At 39.2% G+C, this 19434-nt stretch overlaps 2 protein-coding genes and 1 long non-coding RNA gene across 5 annotated transcripts; 2 read left to right on the plus strand and 1 right to left on the minus strand.

Moving 5' to 3' along the window:
- Positions 1–662: 662 nt before the first annotated feature.
- On the plus strand, positions 663–4161 carry LOC131772304 (uncharacterized). The gene is made up of 2 exons (XM_059088193.2): positions 663–905; positions 3019–4161. Exons 1-2 carry the CDS (start codon positions 716–718, stop codon positions 3573–3575), a joined length of 747 nt encoding a protein of 248 aa, XP_058944176.1. The 5' UTR covers positions 663–715; the 3' UTR covers positions 3576–4161.
- Positions 2925–19117, minus strand: LOC136279502 (uncharacterized). Of its 2 annotated transcripts, none has more exons than XR_010716914.1 (3): positions 18974–19115; positions 5468–5577; positions 2925–3335 (listed from the first exon to the last, which is right to left on the minus strand). It is a non-coding gene; the product is annotated as an uncharacterized lncRNA (long non-coding RNA). The 2 variants fall into 2 exon arrangements; XR_010716915.1 differs by lacking the exon at positions 2925–3335 and adding an exon at positions 4308–4483 and having other exon boundaries at positions 18974–19117.
- On the plus strand, positions 5599–7446 carry LOC131799501 (collagen triple helix repeat-containing protein 1-like). Of its 2 annotated transcripts, none has more exons than XM_059117209.2 (4): positions 5599–5738; positions 6220–6297; positions 6402–6584; positions 6946–7446. In XM_059117209.2, the coding sequence occupies exons 2-4, from the start codon at positions 6232–6234 to the stop codon at positions 7297–7299; spliced, it is 603 nt and encodes a 200-aa protein (XP_058973192.2). In that variant the 5' UTR covers positions 5599–5738; positions 6220–6231; the 3' UTR covers positions 7300–7446. The 2 variants fall into 2 exon arrangements, with proteins under 2 accessions (XP_058973192.2, XP_058973201.2); XM_059117218.2 differs by having other exon boundaries at positions 5631–5685.
- Positions 19118–19434: the final 317 nt, after the last annotated feature.

Genomic DNA, 19434 nt, shown 5'->3' on the forward strand with positions numbered 1-19434 from the left:
TGAGGGGAAGTGGGGAGAAGGGGGGAGGGGGGGGGGAAACAAATGCTTCGTCTTCATCCACACCAGCCCCTCGTAAAACCAGCCTTGATCACTCCCAGAAGGAGGTGGGAGTTTTGGAACAAGTACTGCTCATAGGCTGACGAAGATTTCAAACAATAGTTTGATAACGATCTTTAAACAACCTACACAGAAGGGCAGAGCGGTTCATGCGTGGAAAGAAGATTAACGATGATGACCTGTTGCCCCCGTTACAGCAACGAATGCCGGTCTTCATGATGCTACAGGTACAGTTGTTGTAATAGGATTCCCGAGTGTATTTCGCTGAAAAAGAAAATGATTTAGGATGGTTGCAACCCTTGGCAATTATGAATTGTGATCACTTACCCTTTTTTTGGTTAAGATCTTTGAGGGTAAGGTGGTGGAAATGGCTTAAGCCGGGGGAAATAATCCCGCTCATAGTCTGAGTACCCGTACCCCAGGCACCTATCTTTCAATAAATGCCTTCCTTGTTGTGACCGCGCGAGAAATCTTTCAATGTGACGTGGAATAACATAAAACTTCACTCAAGCTTACTGTATCTTTTCCGCGCCTGACGAAAATTTGACTCGCAATGTCCTCTGGGAATGGCTTGTAGCTTCCAGGCCTCTTGGGACCCCTCGTCTTGCAAATCCAAGCACGATAAACCTATTTGCAGATTGACAAATCTGAAGCAAGAATGAAAGTTCGAGTAGCAGATGATCTTCCGATTGTGCCCCTTGGCAGTAGTAAGATACAGGGAAAGATTTTAGTTTCCCTTGAAGACGGAGTGGGATGTGCAATGTACGAATTTTACGCTCAAGCTGGCGACGAGGTCACGCTCATCGCATTTCACCGTAATCACAATCACATATACTACTGTGTTGAAGGTATGAGTAAACATTTCCATGCAACGAATGACTATCGCTCCTATGACAAATTATATCAGTAGAGTGAAGACCTGGTCAAATGAAACCCTTTGCTTTCACACGCACACAAAAAAAACCAAGATAAAACCCAAATTACTATATATCTACATAAGAGAATCATGCCACCGTGCCCTGCGTGTCAGAGCCTTCCTGAATTATTGATAGAATTATACCGCAAGACAGCAAACAGCATATTTGACTTCTTTAGTTAGCTGGTGCTAAGTATCTTCGTAGCGAAAATTGTGGCCGCCATCTTTGAATTAAATGGCAGCGAAAGACAGGGGAGAGAAGAAAATACGTACTAAGGGGGTAGTCATCGGTCAAGAATAAGAAGAGGCGTAGGTGTGGGGGAGTGAAGATTTTCGCCCTTACCCCCACTGTCCACTCTAACTCCAAATCAAACATGGCCCGTCGGATAAACAATTGCGAGCTTATATCGTTAGCTCGCTCTAATAGGACGCCTGTACAGTCACGGGTCGATAGAAGTCCATGGAGTATTATTAGTGTGGTAAATTTGTAGTATTTGCGTCTATCATACACTCGAAGTTTTGTTTGATTTAGAGACTAGATAAAAGCAGTTACCTTTAATCTTGAATTATTGTGAGGAGCACTACCAATGGTCGATGGGTGCCAGAATACGAGGTCTAGAGAGTCGAAACTCGAGAATTCAGGTTAAGAAAGCCAGGGGTCTGTTATTCAGTCACGCAAGCAGCGCGTTAGCCGTCTTGAATTAAAATTAGATAGATGGAGCAAATTAAGTAATTGGACACCACTAATTGTCTTTCTTTTGTTTTTGTTATTTGGTTAGCATCGGCAACTTGTTGAGGTGACCAAAAATTCAACACTGATCATCGCACATTCTCGAATTAGTGATTCCTTCTATTAAAAACCGTTAAGAATATGCCTCCTACTTAAACCAAAATCTAAACAAGCACCCCTTTCCCTACCCCCAGTTCTTTTAAAGTGAATTATCCCGTTTGCCGAACTATTTGGGTGCAAAATTGCGGAAAAAAGAGAAGGTTATTCCTTGGTTACGATTTGGGGATAATTAAACAGCGCCTCCGCGCGATTGAGCTCCTTTCTAATCACTGAAATAAGCGCCTTATCCACCATTTCAAAGACTCGAACGTTCCTGAGAAATGTCTACTTTTTAAATTCTAATTTACAATAAAAGGGCAACGAAAAGCACAAAATTTAAAATGATATTGCACTGTAAAAGAAGTATTGAATACAGACAGAAAGTGGAGCAACAAAATAATTGCACTTAACGATCCAAACTTTTCTTTTCCTAGTGGAAAGGGAGGGGTCATAAAAGTAAACTTAAATGGTTTCGTTTGCGTTATTTTCATCTTTCGTACATGCCCTTTGCGATCGAAAACTAGAAGCCAGCATACTAAAAAATTAAATGTTGGTAGACAAAAAAAAGACTTTATTCGAAGGGTTTAACGTGGAATACGAGCGGACAGTTGGTTCATTACTGATATTTTACCGAGCCTCGAAGGGGCTCGGAAAAATACCACGCAACTCGTCAAACATCCACTCATGTTGAGCAAGGTATCTTCAAGACGTAAAGAACTTTCATGTTTAAGAGATCCTCGCAGCTAAGAACACTACTGAACTAGTAGTTGAAAATAGGACCTGAAAAAAATTCAGGCCCGTACGGGATTTAAACCCATGACCTCTGCGATACCGGTGCAGCGCGCTACCAACTGAGCTAACAAGCCAACTGGAATATATATTATTATACAAATATATACAAATATATGAACTTCATATAACTGAAATCATCATTCATCACTTGGATGGTTTATTTGGACTCAACATATTGACCAGCTCCCAGTTGGCTTGTTAGCTCAGTTGGTGGAGCGCTGCATCGGTATCGCAGAGGTCATGGGTTCAAATCCCGTACGGGCCTGAATTTTTTCAGGTCCTATTTTCAACTACTAGTTCAGTAGTGTTCTTGGCTGCGAGGATCTCTTAAACTCGTTTCTTCACCGCAGTGCAAATAAATATGAATTTCATATATCTAAAATCACAACTTTCATGTTGCTAAACACCTCATCCATTTTAACAGGGCGATGTGTCATACACGACGGTGCAACCAAACAGCTGCCTTTCACCGCTGACCATCTCCTTGCTCTCACATCTGACAAAAACGTTCACATTCGTATTCAGGAGCCAGTGAGAATGGTTGCTGTTTCCGTCCCACATGACACAAGCGTATCTCCCCCACCTTTGCTAATGAAGAGCCTGGACGAAGTAACTGATTCAGATCGCAATGTTCCCTTTGAAGATGGATTAAGTCGAAGGTTTCTTGCCGCCCCTGATGGCTACAACATCTCAGTTCACAACACGTTTTGTTCGAGTAGTTTTAGCAAGCATCTCCAATATCTAAATAACAAAGAATTAGTCTATGTTATCAAAGGTCAAGGTGAATACGTATGGGAAAACGGGCAATGTCGACACGATTTTGACTCTGAAAAGCATCATGGGACTATGTTTCTTGTAGGAAACAACGCCCACAAGATGACAATCGGCGCTAGAGATACCATTGCTATCTGCCTGTTCTATCCACCACTCATGGGAAACGAACGGCTGAAAACTGGTAAAGAGGGTGGTTCCTCTTATTAGCTCCATGCTCTTTTCATACCTGCTAGCTAGTGTAGGCCTCAAGGGTTGATACGGTTTTAGCAACACACTTTTGTGAAACATCAGTATCATATTTGCCATTATTTAACTTTGAAAGTGAAAATCGGGCTCTCGCGAATTATTCGGTAGGATTTCGGTAATTATTTGAAGTTCCCTGGCATTTTCCAAATATTTTTTAAAGGTTGCACAATCACGCAAGTCTTTAGGATGTCCTTGCTACAGGAATTGGACCACGTATATGCTAAGGAATGAGAAAGGTTTTCTGATGCGTTTATTTCGTAAATTAACCTATAGTTAATCATTAATCAAGTGGTAGTGTTGCCTTGAAGTCTGTTGAAGGCGAAATAAAATTTCTATACGATTACCTTGGACGGAATAGGAGGTCAGTTGTCGATAAACCGATCCAGCAGTGATGTTTATTATTCTTCGAGGCCTCTTGGTACGATAAATGACATGTTCTTTCACTTTGTGGTAATCGTCACCCTTTGCTACAATGTGCGACTAGTATTTGACAAAGTGCAATGTTTTATTTTTTTTTAATTACAAAATGTGACGTGTTATTCAGCTTTTTTTTTATTGTTATTAAAAAAAAATAAATGACTGTATGTTAGCGTGAGGAGTTGTATGTTCTACTACAAGACCTGAAGTTGTTTACAATTTGTTAAGAAAGCTAAAAACGAACAAAGCTACTGGACTAGACAATACTCCTGCACGCTTGCCTAAGGACGGAGTTCCGGTTATTTCGGAGTGCTTGACTCGCATAATTAACCTTTCCTATTTCTCTGGAGTGATACCAGCCGGCTGGAAGACTTCAAGAGTTGTGCCGTTATTCAAGTGCGGTAACAGGGAAGAAATGGATAAATATCGTGTGTGACGAGACCAAACAACGGCTGCGAAAGAGACAACAATCAGCGTGGTACTGATGCATTTCATTTTTGCTTAGAAGTATTGACATTAGCGACAATAGACCGCAAAATACCTGTGCGAGTTCAGATAAAATTTGTCTTTTTTCTGTTAAGGTGAAGTAACGCGATATTTTCGTTATTTTGAAAGTTATGCTTTTTCCTGTTACAGAAATGAGAACATTAGGCACATAGTATACCATCTCAACTCACCGGGCCAAAAAGAATAAATCTTGCATGCTATGCATGCCTATGTTTTAAAATGGTCGCACTTTGTAGTAACACGTGTATTAAAATACAAACTGCGACAAGTATTACATAGTGATTAGGATAACACCTAAGCTGCGTTTTCACGGCGAGTAAACTGCTCTAATTCCTGTTGCTTCCTCTCTCAAGAGACCACAATGAGTCTGATCCAGCCGCTCGAGTAAGTTAAAGAGTTGCCGAACATTTCGGTGTCAAGCTATTAAGTGTGCGTGCATGAATCTAAGTGCCGGTCATGACCGCATCTGTCGATCCCTTCCCCTGTATTACAACAAGGAAACAACTCCTTGCTCGTCAGTCAGTCTGTCCAAATTGTTCTCTCTGTAAAATTGCTCAATGACAATTACCCCTGAATCTGATCAACGGAACACACTCATAGTTTTGGGCAACTTCTTTAAGACACTGCCTAGCTCATACGTACCTGGAAACTGATCTTAATAATATTTTTAGAGCTACAAGAGCACGTCCTGTCATTTTCATTAAGTGTACGTGCATGAATCGACGTGCCGGTCACGACCCCATCTGTCAATCCCTTCCCCTGTATTACAACAAGGAAACAACTCCTTGCTCGTCAGTCAGTCTGTCCAAATTGTTCTCTCTCTCTTGACTCCATTCGATTTATACAATTACCAATGAATCTGATCAACGGGACACACTCAAAGTTTTGAGCAACTTCGTCAGTTATGACACTGTCTAACCCATACTTACCTTAAAACTGAGAAGATTATTAAAATAATCCTCTCAAAGCAGCAAGAGCACGTCCCGTCATTTTCTACCCTTATTTGGCGTCATTTTCAACTGCTACGTGATCTTCAAGCCTAGGACCAAATATTTCAAAAACATAAATTCGACGTTTCGTAGTGTAAAAAGTGTTCATCGCCTGTTATTGATACAACGAAGAGAAGTCGTATCTTCTGGAAGTCTCAGTAAGAATTTTCTTACGGTCGGAAGGCTGCAGTTTCATATTGAGCAATAGACGGTATTTAGTGGTATCAAACTCATGTGTATATATATAAAGACTGTGATGTTCGTTGCCATCTTAAAAGTTGTTATCATTAACTGCCGGGATTTTTCTATCATGAAAGGCTTTTCAAAGGAGAATCGCGACCTGTTCTTTGCTGCGTGACTAGTTCTCAGGGAGCATTCAGTTTCGGGCTTACCTTACTAATAAATCAGGTGACACGGCGCTTTTAGGTGTGATTTTATTTTCTAATATAACAAAGAAGCTAATGTCTTCCGCCATTCTTCTTGTTCATATCTAACTTACCCATCAACAATTTACTATACCCAGAGGGCACTTAGAGAAATTTCAGTTCGGTACCCTAGTCTTTTTAGATCTTGTAATTCATAGATGTTACGGAAGTATTCATTTGAGCCTTCTTACGAAAAGTAATCCTCGTAGATCTAACAATATAAAAAGTTGGTTATCTTGAGTAACTAAAGCTGAACATTATTGACAGAGTACGCTGACGATGAAAGCTCACCTGCTAGTAATATTTACAGTTGCCTATTTGCAAGCTGTCGAACCCTCTCAAAAGGTACGTAACAACAACGAATATTGGAGCTACCTATCTCAATCTGCACTTTGGAAAGATCTTTCTGATACGCCTGAATCTGTTTGACTTCTTTGCGTCTTTCATAGACTTGCCTATCAGACGGCATACCTGGTATTCCAGGAACTCCAGGCATACCAGGCCCTCACGGTCGTGACGGGGTAAAGGGAGAACGAGGAGAACAGGGCCCTAAAGGGGAAGCTGGTATCGCCGCAACTTGGAAACAGTGCGTCTGGAGGGGAAGCGATGATCGGGATTATGGATTAATCAAAGTAAGCCAAAAGGCACATTTTGATTCTAAACTTGGATTGCTTGTTTCTCTGGGCGACGGTACAAAATAAGTAAGGAAGCCCGCGAGTTTAGAAGAGAGTAAATACACCGCCATTTGGTTCGTTTATATTCCTATGCGATCATGCAATAATCTCTGGAAAGTTAATTGCGGTTAAAAGAGAGTAAATGTGGGCTTCCCCACCTCACGTTAGCCTCTGAATGGGTGTCAGCTGGCTAGCAACTGTAGCCAGCTCGTAGCAATTCAGTCTAGCACAGTCATAGAGGTATTGACGAACCGTTCTTATCGTAATGTACCTCTTCTCCTAAAATAACTTTTATTAATCTATCCTACCAAATTTACAGGACTGCATTTTTCAAAAGACAAAGAAAGACACTTCTTTACGCGTTTTCTATAGCGGTGCTCTCCGAATCTTTAAATGCACAATTTGCTGCAAACGTTGGTACTTCACCTTTAACGGGGCTGAATGCAGTGGCCCTATGCCAATTGATGGTCTCATTTATATCCATCAAGCAAGCAATTTAGAGCCACTTCGTGTGCGTCATATTGAAGGCTACTGTGAGAACATCCCACAAGGAACTGTGCGCGTGGGGATCAACGTGGGAGACTGTAGCGGTTATGGGAATGCAGATGCTCATTCTGGCTGGAACTCAGTGTCCAGGATCGTGATAGAAGAAGTTTCGGCACCTCAGAAATAAATACAATTTAATGTGGCTGGATGTGGCCCACGTTTATAACAAGCCAAAAAGCTTTGTGGTAATGCACCAGTAGGCTACTTGAATGTCGTAGTTTAATGCTGTCAACTAATTGATAAAGTTTTCAACAAATAAATCATGAAAGTGTCATTTGTCAATGTTCAGGTTTGTTTATTGTCTAAAGAAGTTGAATTGTCTTTGGAGTTGTCGCGTGGATGACCTACACTGTTTGGTGATAATAGTTATACTCACTCATGCGCGTCACATACGAAATAACGTGCGAGCAAACGTCACGAGAGTGATCAAGGAAAACCCAGAGGAAATTGGCATCTGCACGGAAGTTTTTTCCATTTCGGGCTCAGAACTTTCAATTGTTCGTTCCTTGAGTCAAGAGATCAAAATTTTCTTCACACTATTCAACATTGCCTATGCAATCGGAAGGAAACGCAAAGTATACAGAAAAATGAAAAAATACGTGTCATTCGACGGAAGAAAAATGAACTTCCGAGATAGCTACTTCAAGACAGGTGTCCGAAAAATGTTAGTTACAAAACCCCTACTTGCGTGTGATTAATTATGAACCAACGGAATATAATTTCCTAAGCCCAAAATATGCAAAATGCAACAGAAAACCTATCATATGACACAAAGAAAGCACACAACATAAGACTTTTTAACATAGACTACCAACACTGCATTTTGTTGCTATAGAAACGAACGTTTTACTTTGTTGTTAGAAACGAAAAACACTTTTAGAGTCGTTACTCAAACCATATGATCGATTTCTGTGTGGTCAAAGTCCTGTTGGAAGCCAACCCCTCTTTAGGACAAAGTTTCTCAAGTTTACGAAACGTCCGTGAGAACGAAATGAGTAAACACCGAATGCAAAATGCTTTTAGAGTCGTCACTCGAACGTATTTCTATTCTGTTTATCTTCATGGTGTAAACCGCTACTACAGGACCTCCTAAAATACGGAATAAAATTAAACGACTCGGAAATGGTAAGGTAGAAAAAACTTCCAACGAGTCAGAGGAATCTCCATGACCAGCCAGACAGGGCTAATAAATGGCACCTAGATGTCCTTGTAGGTTCGGGTCGTGATAAAGTTGCAACAGTTCAGTGTGCGCCGTCAGAGGAATTGAGGAAACTCATTACAAAAGAAGAGAGATCGAGGTAACCAATAATGTCAGCGACATACTGCTGTACTCTTGAAAATAACACTATTGGAATTCCAATTCCAGAACCATTTAAAAGATTCAGGGTCTATTCTTTACTTTTAAGTGGTGGCTGAAATTTTTGGTACAAGAAATCTATATGCAGCGGTCATTTCCAGGCAGAAATAATCCAGAGGATCAGAGAACTTTTAATTAAAGACTAGTAAACACACTTTCTAGAATAGCCCATGCTCGAATCGAGAGAGTTCAAAGTAGGTCTGGTAGATCTGAAAGAATGGGAGATGTGGATTAACTCAGTACTAAAGGCTACGAGGGCTTGGTTCTAGCTCAACACTTGGAAAAGAAAGCACTTCAAAAGGGATAATTGCCTAATGTACTGGGTGCAAATTGAATTCCCACTGTTCTATATGTGTAGAAAGGATTATCTATTTGGCTCCATTCTCTCAGTGTGTGGTACAAGCCAAAAGCTCACTGTAATGAACTCGTGAACCGAGCAGTCTTGAACCTACTGCAATACTAGAGCACGTTCGAAAGGGACATGAAACCTGTGTCATAATGATGTGGAAATCCAAACCAAAACCATCCAATGGTATCATTAGAAAGCTTACGAATCGACGACTACTTTTACGACGACGACGTCTGCTCAGCGGAAACGCCCTGATACGCATGCGCAAAAGGTGTCACGCAAGATTGAATAGAGACCTTCAGATCCGACTACTACTACGAGTACGAGAACGAGATTTCCAACGTGCACCTACTACGCATGCGCGATAGCGAAAGCATGTCACACAAAGTCGTTCTGTCTTCAAAAATCTCGTCGCCGTCCTGTTGAGAACTACGAGATTTTCAAGAGAACTCGTTCCCCAAGTACGACTGAGTTCAGGCGGGTTAAAAGGTTAGTCTTTATAGCTGTTTTTACAAGTTTCAAGCGACTCATACAAGTACAAATTCTACATTAAACAGCAACTAACAAATTATTATGTTTGCACGTTAGAAATTGCTTTTCAAAAACTACACTTCAAGTTCAAAGTCATGCTCCTTCTTTTATTCTTTCGATTAAAATAAGCTTAAGTAAATCAGTTTTAGCCTAACAAGTTGTATTTTTCGGTCCAAGCGTTAAAACCAGAAGTTAAGTTAAAGTTAAGCTTAATACATACCGTGTTTTCCAGTTTCAGAGCTACATGACGATACGTCGAGAGAGCTGTTTATTTGGAAAATCGAGCACGAAAAAATGCTTCTCACTGAAGTAATCACCACTGAACCATACCAGTTTAAGGCTGGCACCAAAGAAAGAGGGTCAGCTTGGACAGAAATTGCAGAGCGTTTGGCTGGTTGTGGATTAAAGGTGACACAAAGATCAGTACGAGAAAAATTTGACAAATTGATGAAAGATTTCCTAAAGAAGGAAAGCGAAGAGAAAAACAAAGTGGAGTAGATGAAGAGTACGGGATTGCAGGATTTGAAGAACTGAGAGAAGGCGAGGAACAAAAGCAGAAGAAAGAGAAAGCCTCATGAAACAACTACACAAAAACTCCTCTGGAAAGTATGTACATCCTCATTTATTAAACAGCAATACATTCAAAAGTAGATGACATTACATCTGGAGCTTTTGTTGCTGTCTGTAAGACACATATTTTTCTTTTGTGAGTGATAACGCATACAATCCACAAATTTTGTACATCATAACATAGTAGTGTGATAGTCTGCTGAAGCAGATATCAGGTTAAATTGTGCTAGTTCCAACAATAACACTTGCATTTCCACTGCAATTTTCCCGACCACTTTAAAAATGATGCGAGCAAGTTTTCAAGTTGCAACAACAAATATCAGAAACAGCACAACTCAAACTCACTAGAATTATTTCAGCACCTCAACCTATAAATCAATACAGCTGAAGGGCAGGTAACACCTAAATGAGATGAGGTTAGTACTTTTTATTGTACCTTTTCCATATTTGCATTCTCAGGCTGCATCCAGGGCTGGTTCAAGCTTTGTAAAATATACCCATAGTTATCAAAGATGTGGCTTGAAACTTCCGAGATAATCTCGCTCAGGTACAGATCTCCCAAACCTTGAAATTAAGTCGCTCATTCTGCACGGGTATGCAAATCTTCGTAAAAGAAATGCACAAACCTTTCATGCCAGTTGCCACAGTCCCGTTTCTACAAACAAATGTATCAGGAATGGCCAGAACTTTTACTAACAGTGGTAATTCAGTAATTCAAGTACTGAAACATTTTTGTTGCGAGCTGACGACGGCGACGACGGTGTCTACAACAGCTAAGCCCTAGGCCTCCCGCGCGCAAAAGGCGTACTCGTACTCGTACTCGTACTCGTAGTCGGATCTGAAGTTCTCTAATGTCGTCTCGAGGCCGGCGACGACTGCTGAAAGAGTGTCGTCGAAGGAAGTCGTCTTCAGAGTTTTGCAACTTGGGTTTGTTGAGGCCTTTTTCTTCGCGCTTTTACGTCTTTTCGCTTTAGAATTCTTTTCAGTTAGCTTACATGATAACCTAAGATATTTTTTCTTTTTGGGTCTTTTCTTTCACAGCTGGAGACGTGAGAAATGGCAGACGATGAACCTTGAGCAGAAACTTTGCCTCATTATCACAAGATAGAAATAGTGATCACGATACAGATCCTGCTGTAACAGTAAAACCTGCAGCCAGAAAAGTACCCAAATATCAGCCTACATAATCGGCAAATCTACTTCACATACTAGACCCCTTCCCACAGATCACAGCTTGAATCGCGGGCTGGATATTGAACTCCAATCTAACATCAAGTGCAAACGAGTCAAAGGAGATATTTTGCCAGACACTAGTCCTCTTACAGCAATAAATGACAAGTTAGTTATCACAGCATCTTTCCATCTCTCCAAAAAAAATCCCTCCGAGTTCACTGCAGCAAAATGGAACGATCATATCAAAACCATACATCAAACGTCTACAGATCCAGCTGTTACGGTAAAAAAAAAAAAAAAAAAGCGTACTAAGATATCAGCTTAAACCCTACTCTTCAACCTTAGACCTCGTCCAGATAAAAGCAAGAGTCACTCCAGGAGAAAGCAGCTCGAAGCGGAGGAAGGCTATGGAACTTCAATCTATTGTATTATGTGTTGCTATCTTTCATTCGGTACACGCACGGTATACACACGTCTTTGATACATGTTAATATACGGAAAGACATATCAAAAGGATTGGTGAGATTGGAAGAATAACAAAAGCAAAGAAAAGGGTAGTTTTTCTAAAGATCATTTCTTTTAGCTTGGATTTAATAGTAAGTAAGTTTTATCGTTCATTGTATTTTTATTTTTTAACGGAATTTTAAGTACAAAACAATTTGAGTAGTTACACGCTTGAAATTTTATCCACAAAACTTTCGTCCTTTACGGCGTTGGTAAACTCACTATAATTTAAAGAATCGAATAACGTCAGCGTTCGCCCCGTTACAGAAGTTAACGGAGATAATGTGCCAGAAGTTACTCCCCCATCACCAAAAAATGACAAGGACAAAACAGTTCTCATTAATGAGAACCCTCCAGAACCTGCTGTAGAGGTAGATCACAGAGATCTACGCTGACCGCAAGAAACTAATCTTGGACCCTGGAGGATGGCTTAGTGACAGAAGTGGAGGCTACACAAAACCTCTTGAAAATGAAGTTTTCCCAAATTGATGGCTTGGAAGACCCAACCATAATGGCACACACTGGGTGTGTATCAGCACGCACCCTATTAGTGTCGCTAGTCTCTAACAGCCTGTTATTAAAGCCCAAAAACAAAGTTGTTCAGCATGCTTGTACAATGTTGCTTCACAGTATAACGCCAGCGAAAGTCTTAAATGAGAAAGTCCAAAAACAACAAAGTTCAAACGATTTTGCACTCTGCAATTTCCTTCGAAAAAACCTTGTGCTGTGGTAAAAAAAACACCTGTTTACGGTTATTTCTTCTCTCGAACATTTCAATATTTAGCCACAAAATAATCTTGATACTTAAGATCATTCATCCTATCATAAAAAAAATTTGCCACTGATTGCTTCGTCAACTTGAATGTGTGATTTAATATAGCTTGTGATTTGTAGAATTTAGGTTGAGAGACGTTTTTGAAGCAACATCCATAATGAATTATCTTCCAAAATGGAATGTTTCAATAACTTTTTTCATTTCTCTTTGATGCATCATCTGGCGTTTCTGGGACACAATTGAAGGAAGCAGGTGGAAAAAAAAAATTATCAATTTTCATTCAGTTCAGTTTTTGATTATGAGTAACATTTTATGTTTTCACATGCCAGACGATGGTCCAGCTGAAGATGGCCCCGAAAAGAAATAGAAATCTACTGAAACAAAAGTGACTTTTTGAGAAACTTGCACACTTAATTGGTAAGTACGTCCCGGCTTGTAATTCTGATGATAACAGTCTGCTGGCAGAGTTAATTGAAATGTCAGTCGCTCTACAGGAATGTACTTTTCATATGACCCGACAGAGATAACTGAAAAGATGTATTTGTGCTTGGCGTTTGAGGACACACCGGCATGCGCAGTCAGTTAGAAATTAACTCGTCATGGGTCAACTGAACATGTTTTTGTAGAGCGGGTTTTTGATACGAGCAGAGAAAAGAGGAGTCTGCACATTTTTTTAAGCTGTATCATTTTAAGCTATATTAATTTTAACCATACATTAATACGTAATTATTAGTTCCTACTATATATTTTTCTTTTTAAATCTATATTTGAATTATGTACGTAGAAAAATAATAAATAGATCCTGTAAATGGAAGGGAGAGACTTTTATTTATTAATAGTTGTAATTTTGTAATAACTTTTCTAATAATTTCCATTTCACATATGAGCTGTTCGAGTTAATGCTCAAGTTTTTTTTTTATTATGAAACCCTACGCTAAATGTAAGTTAGCAATGTCACCAAGGTAACCGTGTTACATGCAACATTCCAAGATAAAAGGCGTATCCACTCTTGGCCATGTGATATCAGTATGTTTTTTTTTAAATGCAAGGAGTGCATTGCTTTGCACTATTTGTTAGACAATGAAAGGAAAGAAAATCAGACCAGGAAAAAAAATTATTGTTGTGGGTTGTCACCAGGAAGGGACCCCTACAGGACAATACAAATGCAATCCTGAACCTTCCTTCTGACGATACAGCGGCCATGTTAAGCAAGTCTTACAAACCTGAAACAAAGGGACCAACATGCAACCAGTAAGGATCTCCAAAGGCCTGTAATGTGGAAATGTTACCTGTCTCACCGACTGGTGAGGATCTCAGAAGTCTGTAATGTAGACAAGTCACCCAACTCACCCATTCATTTTGGGTTCATTGACAACCTTTTTTATGATAACTTACCAAAGGGGCACAAATATTCTGAAACACTAGCGGAAAAGCTTAACAATGTGCTAGAAAACCAGTAGACATGTTTTTCTAATCAGGAAGTTATGCACAGCATGACTTTAAATTTGAAGTTCACAGTAGCAACCCCACGTGTAGGCCTGCTTGTTCAATAGACAGGTTAAACAACCTCAGGTTAGGGCTCACCAAACGCTATATTTCTTGACCGCAGGTTTGTTAACTTGGCTAAACTCATATTAGCCACAGCTAAACTGAGGTTAGAAACCCATAACTTACCGAGATGCCGTCAAGAATTGCAGCGACATCAACTGGGTGTGCATTCCGTGTACCGCTCAAGTTCGTGATTTGTCTTTTGAATCTGCCGTCGAGAGCACGCGGCGGGATAGCTGGGAAGATGTTGGACGGAAAGACCAGTCCTTAAGAACTGTAGAAAGACTAATCAAGCCATCGCAAAGAAAGAGACACGTCATCGGCACCGAGAAGAAAATAGAATTGGGCTGGAGAAGATGTAGTCGACGACACTAAATGGGCAGGAACAGTGACATGTTGCGGAACCATTTTTCCCCGCGCTGGTGCGTTTAAGTACCACGTAGAAAAAAAACACGTGAACTGTCGTCGATATCGTCTTGGGGCGGATCAGCAAGTTTTTGGTATACTGTTACCACTGCAGGCAAGTCATAAGCAATACAGTGGCTTCCCCACACTGTTTCAGTCACAGCAAAACAGCATTTCAGCACATCAGAAATGTCCATTTAGACAGAAAAACTTGAGGAAAAACCTTTCTCAAATGCCAAAGTAAGTTAAAAATAGTGTCATCGATCAAAAATTGAAGTACAAGTATAAAGAAAAATCCTAGATATCGTAAACACTGTTAGGGCCAAGCCAGGGACTACAGCCAGAGTCTACAAAAAAGTGGAAAACTTTTCATGGTCAGGAAAAGACGGAGTTAAAAAAACTTACAAAGAAACAGAAGAAAACTGGTGGAAGGTCTGCCACAAAGATGCCATCAGCATTAATTGCATAACAGGCCCCCAAGCTTATTTTGTCAAAAAGTTGCCTTTTGGTATCTTTTTCAGTCATTAGTCACTTTGAACCATTTAGTTGAAACAAAATGTGGGGATTGTATTTATAGCCCTGAAGAAAGCCTGCCCAGGACAAAGTTTCCATAAATCTAAGTCCAAAAATGTTAAATAGAGAAATCTAATTTGTGTATTATAATTGAAGATATGTTTTGTGGACATGTGAACAAATTAATGCACTTTTTGATCATTTATATGCATGAATGTCACCATAATATATGATGATATTAAACAATATAATAACATATAATTATAAGATATAATTAATCAAAAATGATTGTGCAATAAAGTTTTGTGAGCTACTTTAATTAAATAAACATCAAGTGATTGACCCATATCAGACCATGTGTAATGTACACTCTTTTTCCAGTGAAAATTTCTCATCATCTCTCACCATCTTGGAAGTGTTTTCAGCACCATGAGGTGGATGAAATATAATGCATTATACATTATTGCAAATTTTCTTAATCAAATACACTACAAGAGCATAATAGTGCAATATCAAATACACATAAAAGTGATGTAAGAAATGTAAAAACAAAGAATCCATAGACTGAAAATAAAGAATAAAAGAGAGAGTGTTGTTCTCTAAGGAAGTTATTACTTGTCAGGTGCAACATCTCTTTCAAAACAATTAGCCAATCCAACGTCCTCCTCTGGAAACCAGATAGTAAATTGTGGGTGAGACAAACAAGTAAACAATGCTTTCCTGAGTTTTAAAGCTGTGTTGTTGGTTGTAAGAAAAAAGAAACAATATCCAACTAGAAGTCCATGTATACAATGCAATTTCTTACAGGTGGTTCAATGCAAAAACAAGATTTGTACTTTTAGAAGTTACATGCTGCTCTGCAAACTTACATGTAATTAGGTTACAGGTGGTTCAATGCAAAAACAAGATTTGTGCTTTTAGAAGTTACATGCTGCTCTGCAAACTTACATGTAATTAGCCTTGTATACAAGGAGGACCCCATAAAGCATCAACCAATAAAATTATATAGTAAATCAAGACACTAAAATGCACAGTCAGCCAAAGGGGTTTCATTTCCTTAGGTCTTGGGATTAAGTGATCATGCCCATGATTTATGGTATTGTGAATAATAAGGTCAATTACCCCTCTAAAATTCTCTTGTGCAGTAGTTACACAAAACTGGATGAAGAAGTCTTTAGGAACAACCTAGTTACTGCAACATGGTATGTTATGGACATACTTGAATCTCTTGAAGAAAACTGTGATTATTGTTCTTGTCAACTACGTTACTGATGAACACATCCAGTAAAAAAAAAGTGTGTGCCATCTAAAGATGTCCTTTTCATGACCAAGAACTGGAAGAAAGCAATCAGGGACAAGAGAAAGGCAGCAAAAACATATGCAAACAACAGTACTGAGGAGACTGGGAAATGAAAAGGAAGACCGGAAATGCAGCTTCAAAACAATGACACACTGCCATTAAAAAATTTCTTAACATAAAATCTGAGGAGTTGAACTCTAAACCACAGGGATTCTTCAAAATGTTCGAACCTCTTCTGGCAAACAGAAATGGATCCTTTGGTAGCAATTGTATGTTATTGAATGTGAATGGAACTGTGGCTAAAGACCAAAACGTAGTTGTCAAAGAATTTGCTGGTTATTTTTCTACCTTGGCTAACAATATTGGTGATGAATCCAGCTTATCTCCAACAGAACACAATTTTACAGCCCCTCCAAGTGTAACAAACATTGAAAACAACTGGCCCACTACTGATATGTTCACATTTACAGAGATCTCTTATGGCGAAACTGCTAAAGCCTTAGATGGTCTTAATCCCTCAAAGTCCACTTGTCCTGACTTAATACCACCAAGAATCTTAAAGCTAGCCGCAAAGGAACTTGCACTCTCACCAACAAAAATCTTTAATCTATCAATAACATCTGGGTGTTATCCCAAGAGATGGAAGAGAGGGGATGGGGTACCTATTTTCAAGAAAGATGCCAAAATGGAGAAGGACTATTGGCCCGTGGCAGTGTTAAATGCTATAAACAAAAATCTTTCAACAGCTGCTAAGCAAGCAAGTGGTAACCAAAGTGGATTTGCATCTTTCCCTAAACATGTCAGCCTACAGAAAGGGTCACCACTGTCAGAGGACCTCAATGAAACTCATAGAAGATTGGAGACTGGCCATTGACAAAGGAAAGTTTGTGGGAGTTATCCCTACTGACACTGGCAAAGCATTTGAGTTTCTCCATCTATTGCACATGGTCAGGAAACTACAAGCCTATAATTTCTCTGATGAGTCACTATGTCTCTTAAGATCATATTTCCAAGACTAGTAAGGAAGGGTTAAGCTTGCAACAGTCAACAGCTCTTGGCACAATATAAGAAAAGGCTGCCCTCAAGGGTCATGTTTCAGACCATTGCTGTGGAACATGTTTCAGAATGACTTAAGTTATAGTATTAAGAACAGTGATTTTTCTACATAGAAAAATGGCAACCTTTCAATCAGCTGATTGAAAGGTTGCCACCCTGTTAAACAATGAGGCTAAGATTGTATCCAACTGGTATAAAAATAATTTCCTGCTAGCAAACAAAGACAAATTCTAGGAAATGTCTCCAGCAAAAAAGCAAAGAATACACAAGAGGCACAGATTGTCATTGACAATGAAGAAATTGAATGCACAAGTACATTAACGCCATTAGGAGTCCATATAGATATTAAGCTTAGCTTTGGTGCACACATTCAAGAAGTCTGTCAGAAAGCTAATTGCAAAATTGGTGTCCTCTTGAGAAAGAAAAACCTAATTCCTGAAAAGAAGAAATTACATCTGCTTAAAGAGGTAATTCTCCCTTCGCTAAATTATCGCTCATTTGTTTTGCTATTCCTTAGAGCATCCGATCAGCAGAAACTAGAGAGGATAAAGAAAAAAGGGATTGAGAGTGGTTTTCAATTACAGTGCATCAACCTACAAAAAGCTATTAAAGAGAGCAGGATTACCTACAATGCATAACAGACAACTGCATGACCTGATGGTGTTGATGTTCAATGTTAAAAATGGATTATCTCCAAAGTACATCCTTGAATTATTCCAAACAATGGAGAGTAATTATAATTTACCAGCATCAGACCTTGTTATACCGATATATAATACAGTAACCTATGGAAAACATTCTATCAGATATCTAGGGCCTTATTTATGGCCCAAATTACTGGGAAATGTACAACACAGTGCGACTTAAACAGTTTTAAAAGACAAATTAAGAAAATGGACCTGGAAAGTTTTTTGCTCGAGAGATGTCCCACTAGCTGGTTTTTTTTTTTGTCATTCTTAAAATATAATCCAACAACTCTTAACATTGTACATAAACACAAAACTCTATATTTCTATTACTTATAATATTTCTATATTAGGTTTTTTCTGTTTTAATTCACACACATCTAAGAGTATATCTGTTATCTATGTTATGGTGTTCCCAATTAGCAACAACATACTTAAGTTCCATGACAATTGGATAAAGTTTATTATTATTATTATTATTATTATTATTATTATTATCATCATCATCATTAGGTTCTTCTGACAGGTTTGCCCATTAAAAAATACATGAATACAAACATGTACGATGCTCACCCAAGTGTAAAAATTATCTGAATATAAATCAACATGTAGATTACTTGCTATAAAATTTTCCATAAAGTTTAGGTACCTGGTTAGCTTAAGCAGTACGCCATTTGCAAAGGGGAAAATTCTTGCCATGCCCTTTCACCCCCACACATTAAGTTTTTGGATCCGAAAATCCTCAAATTGAATAATATGATTCGTAAAAAACTGTAATTCCACATTTCAAATAGAAAGAGAATCATTTATAAAGCTAGATATCAAATAAAGATATCAATCCTTGATAAATTTAAAACAAAACTAGCGCAGTGCTGGTTCCCGCCGTTGTGTGCCTTGCACTTCAGCGTCATTTCTCTGCTCTCAAGAAGCGGTTTAAACGAGAATGCAGCGTTGTAAAAGGAATAGAAACGAGATACACACTTCCTGAAGTAATTAAAAGTGGTGTTGGAGCGAACAAAACAACTCAAACTTACCTAAATGAAGGAAGAAAGCAGAGTCTGATGCTCCGTGAGATGACAGGTAAACCAATTGCCGCAAAATACTGACGACGGCCCTATTCTCCTGGTCAGGTAAGCATCAACATGATCTCGAGACCGAAATTACGATTATCGTTATTTCTAAATTGGCACCAAATTTATGGATATAGTAATTTCGTGGCACTCTTTACCAATGCTCTTTACACGTGTTAAATAAAGAGAAGGACTCGGTTCCACTGTCTTACAACATTCAAGATGGCGGAGGAAAGGGGTAAATGTGCGTTCAGTTGTGATCAGCATGATCTCGACACCAAAATAACGATTACCGTTATTTCTAAATTGGCCCTGAAATAACGAATATCATAATTTCAGTGCATGTCTGAGACCTTCGGGCTCGAAGCTTGGGAACTAGTATTCAGGGAAAGATAAAATGGCGGCTTACGGCGGCGAAGGAAATC

The sequence above is a fragment of the Pocillopora verrucosa genome, chromosome 3 (genome assembly GCF_036669915.1).
Source record: "Pocillopora verrucosa isolate sample1 chromosome 3, ASM3666991v2, whole genome shotgun sequence".
NCBI lineage: Eukaryota > Metazoa > Cnidaria > Anthozoa > Scleractinia > Pocilloporidae > Pocillopora > Pocillopora verrucosa.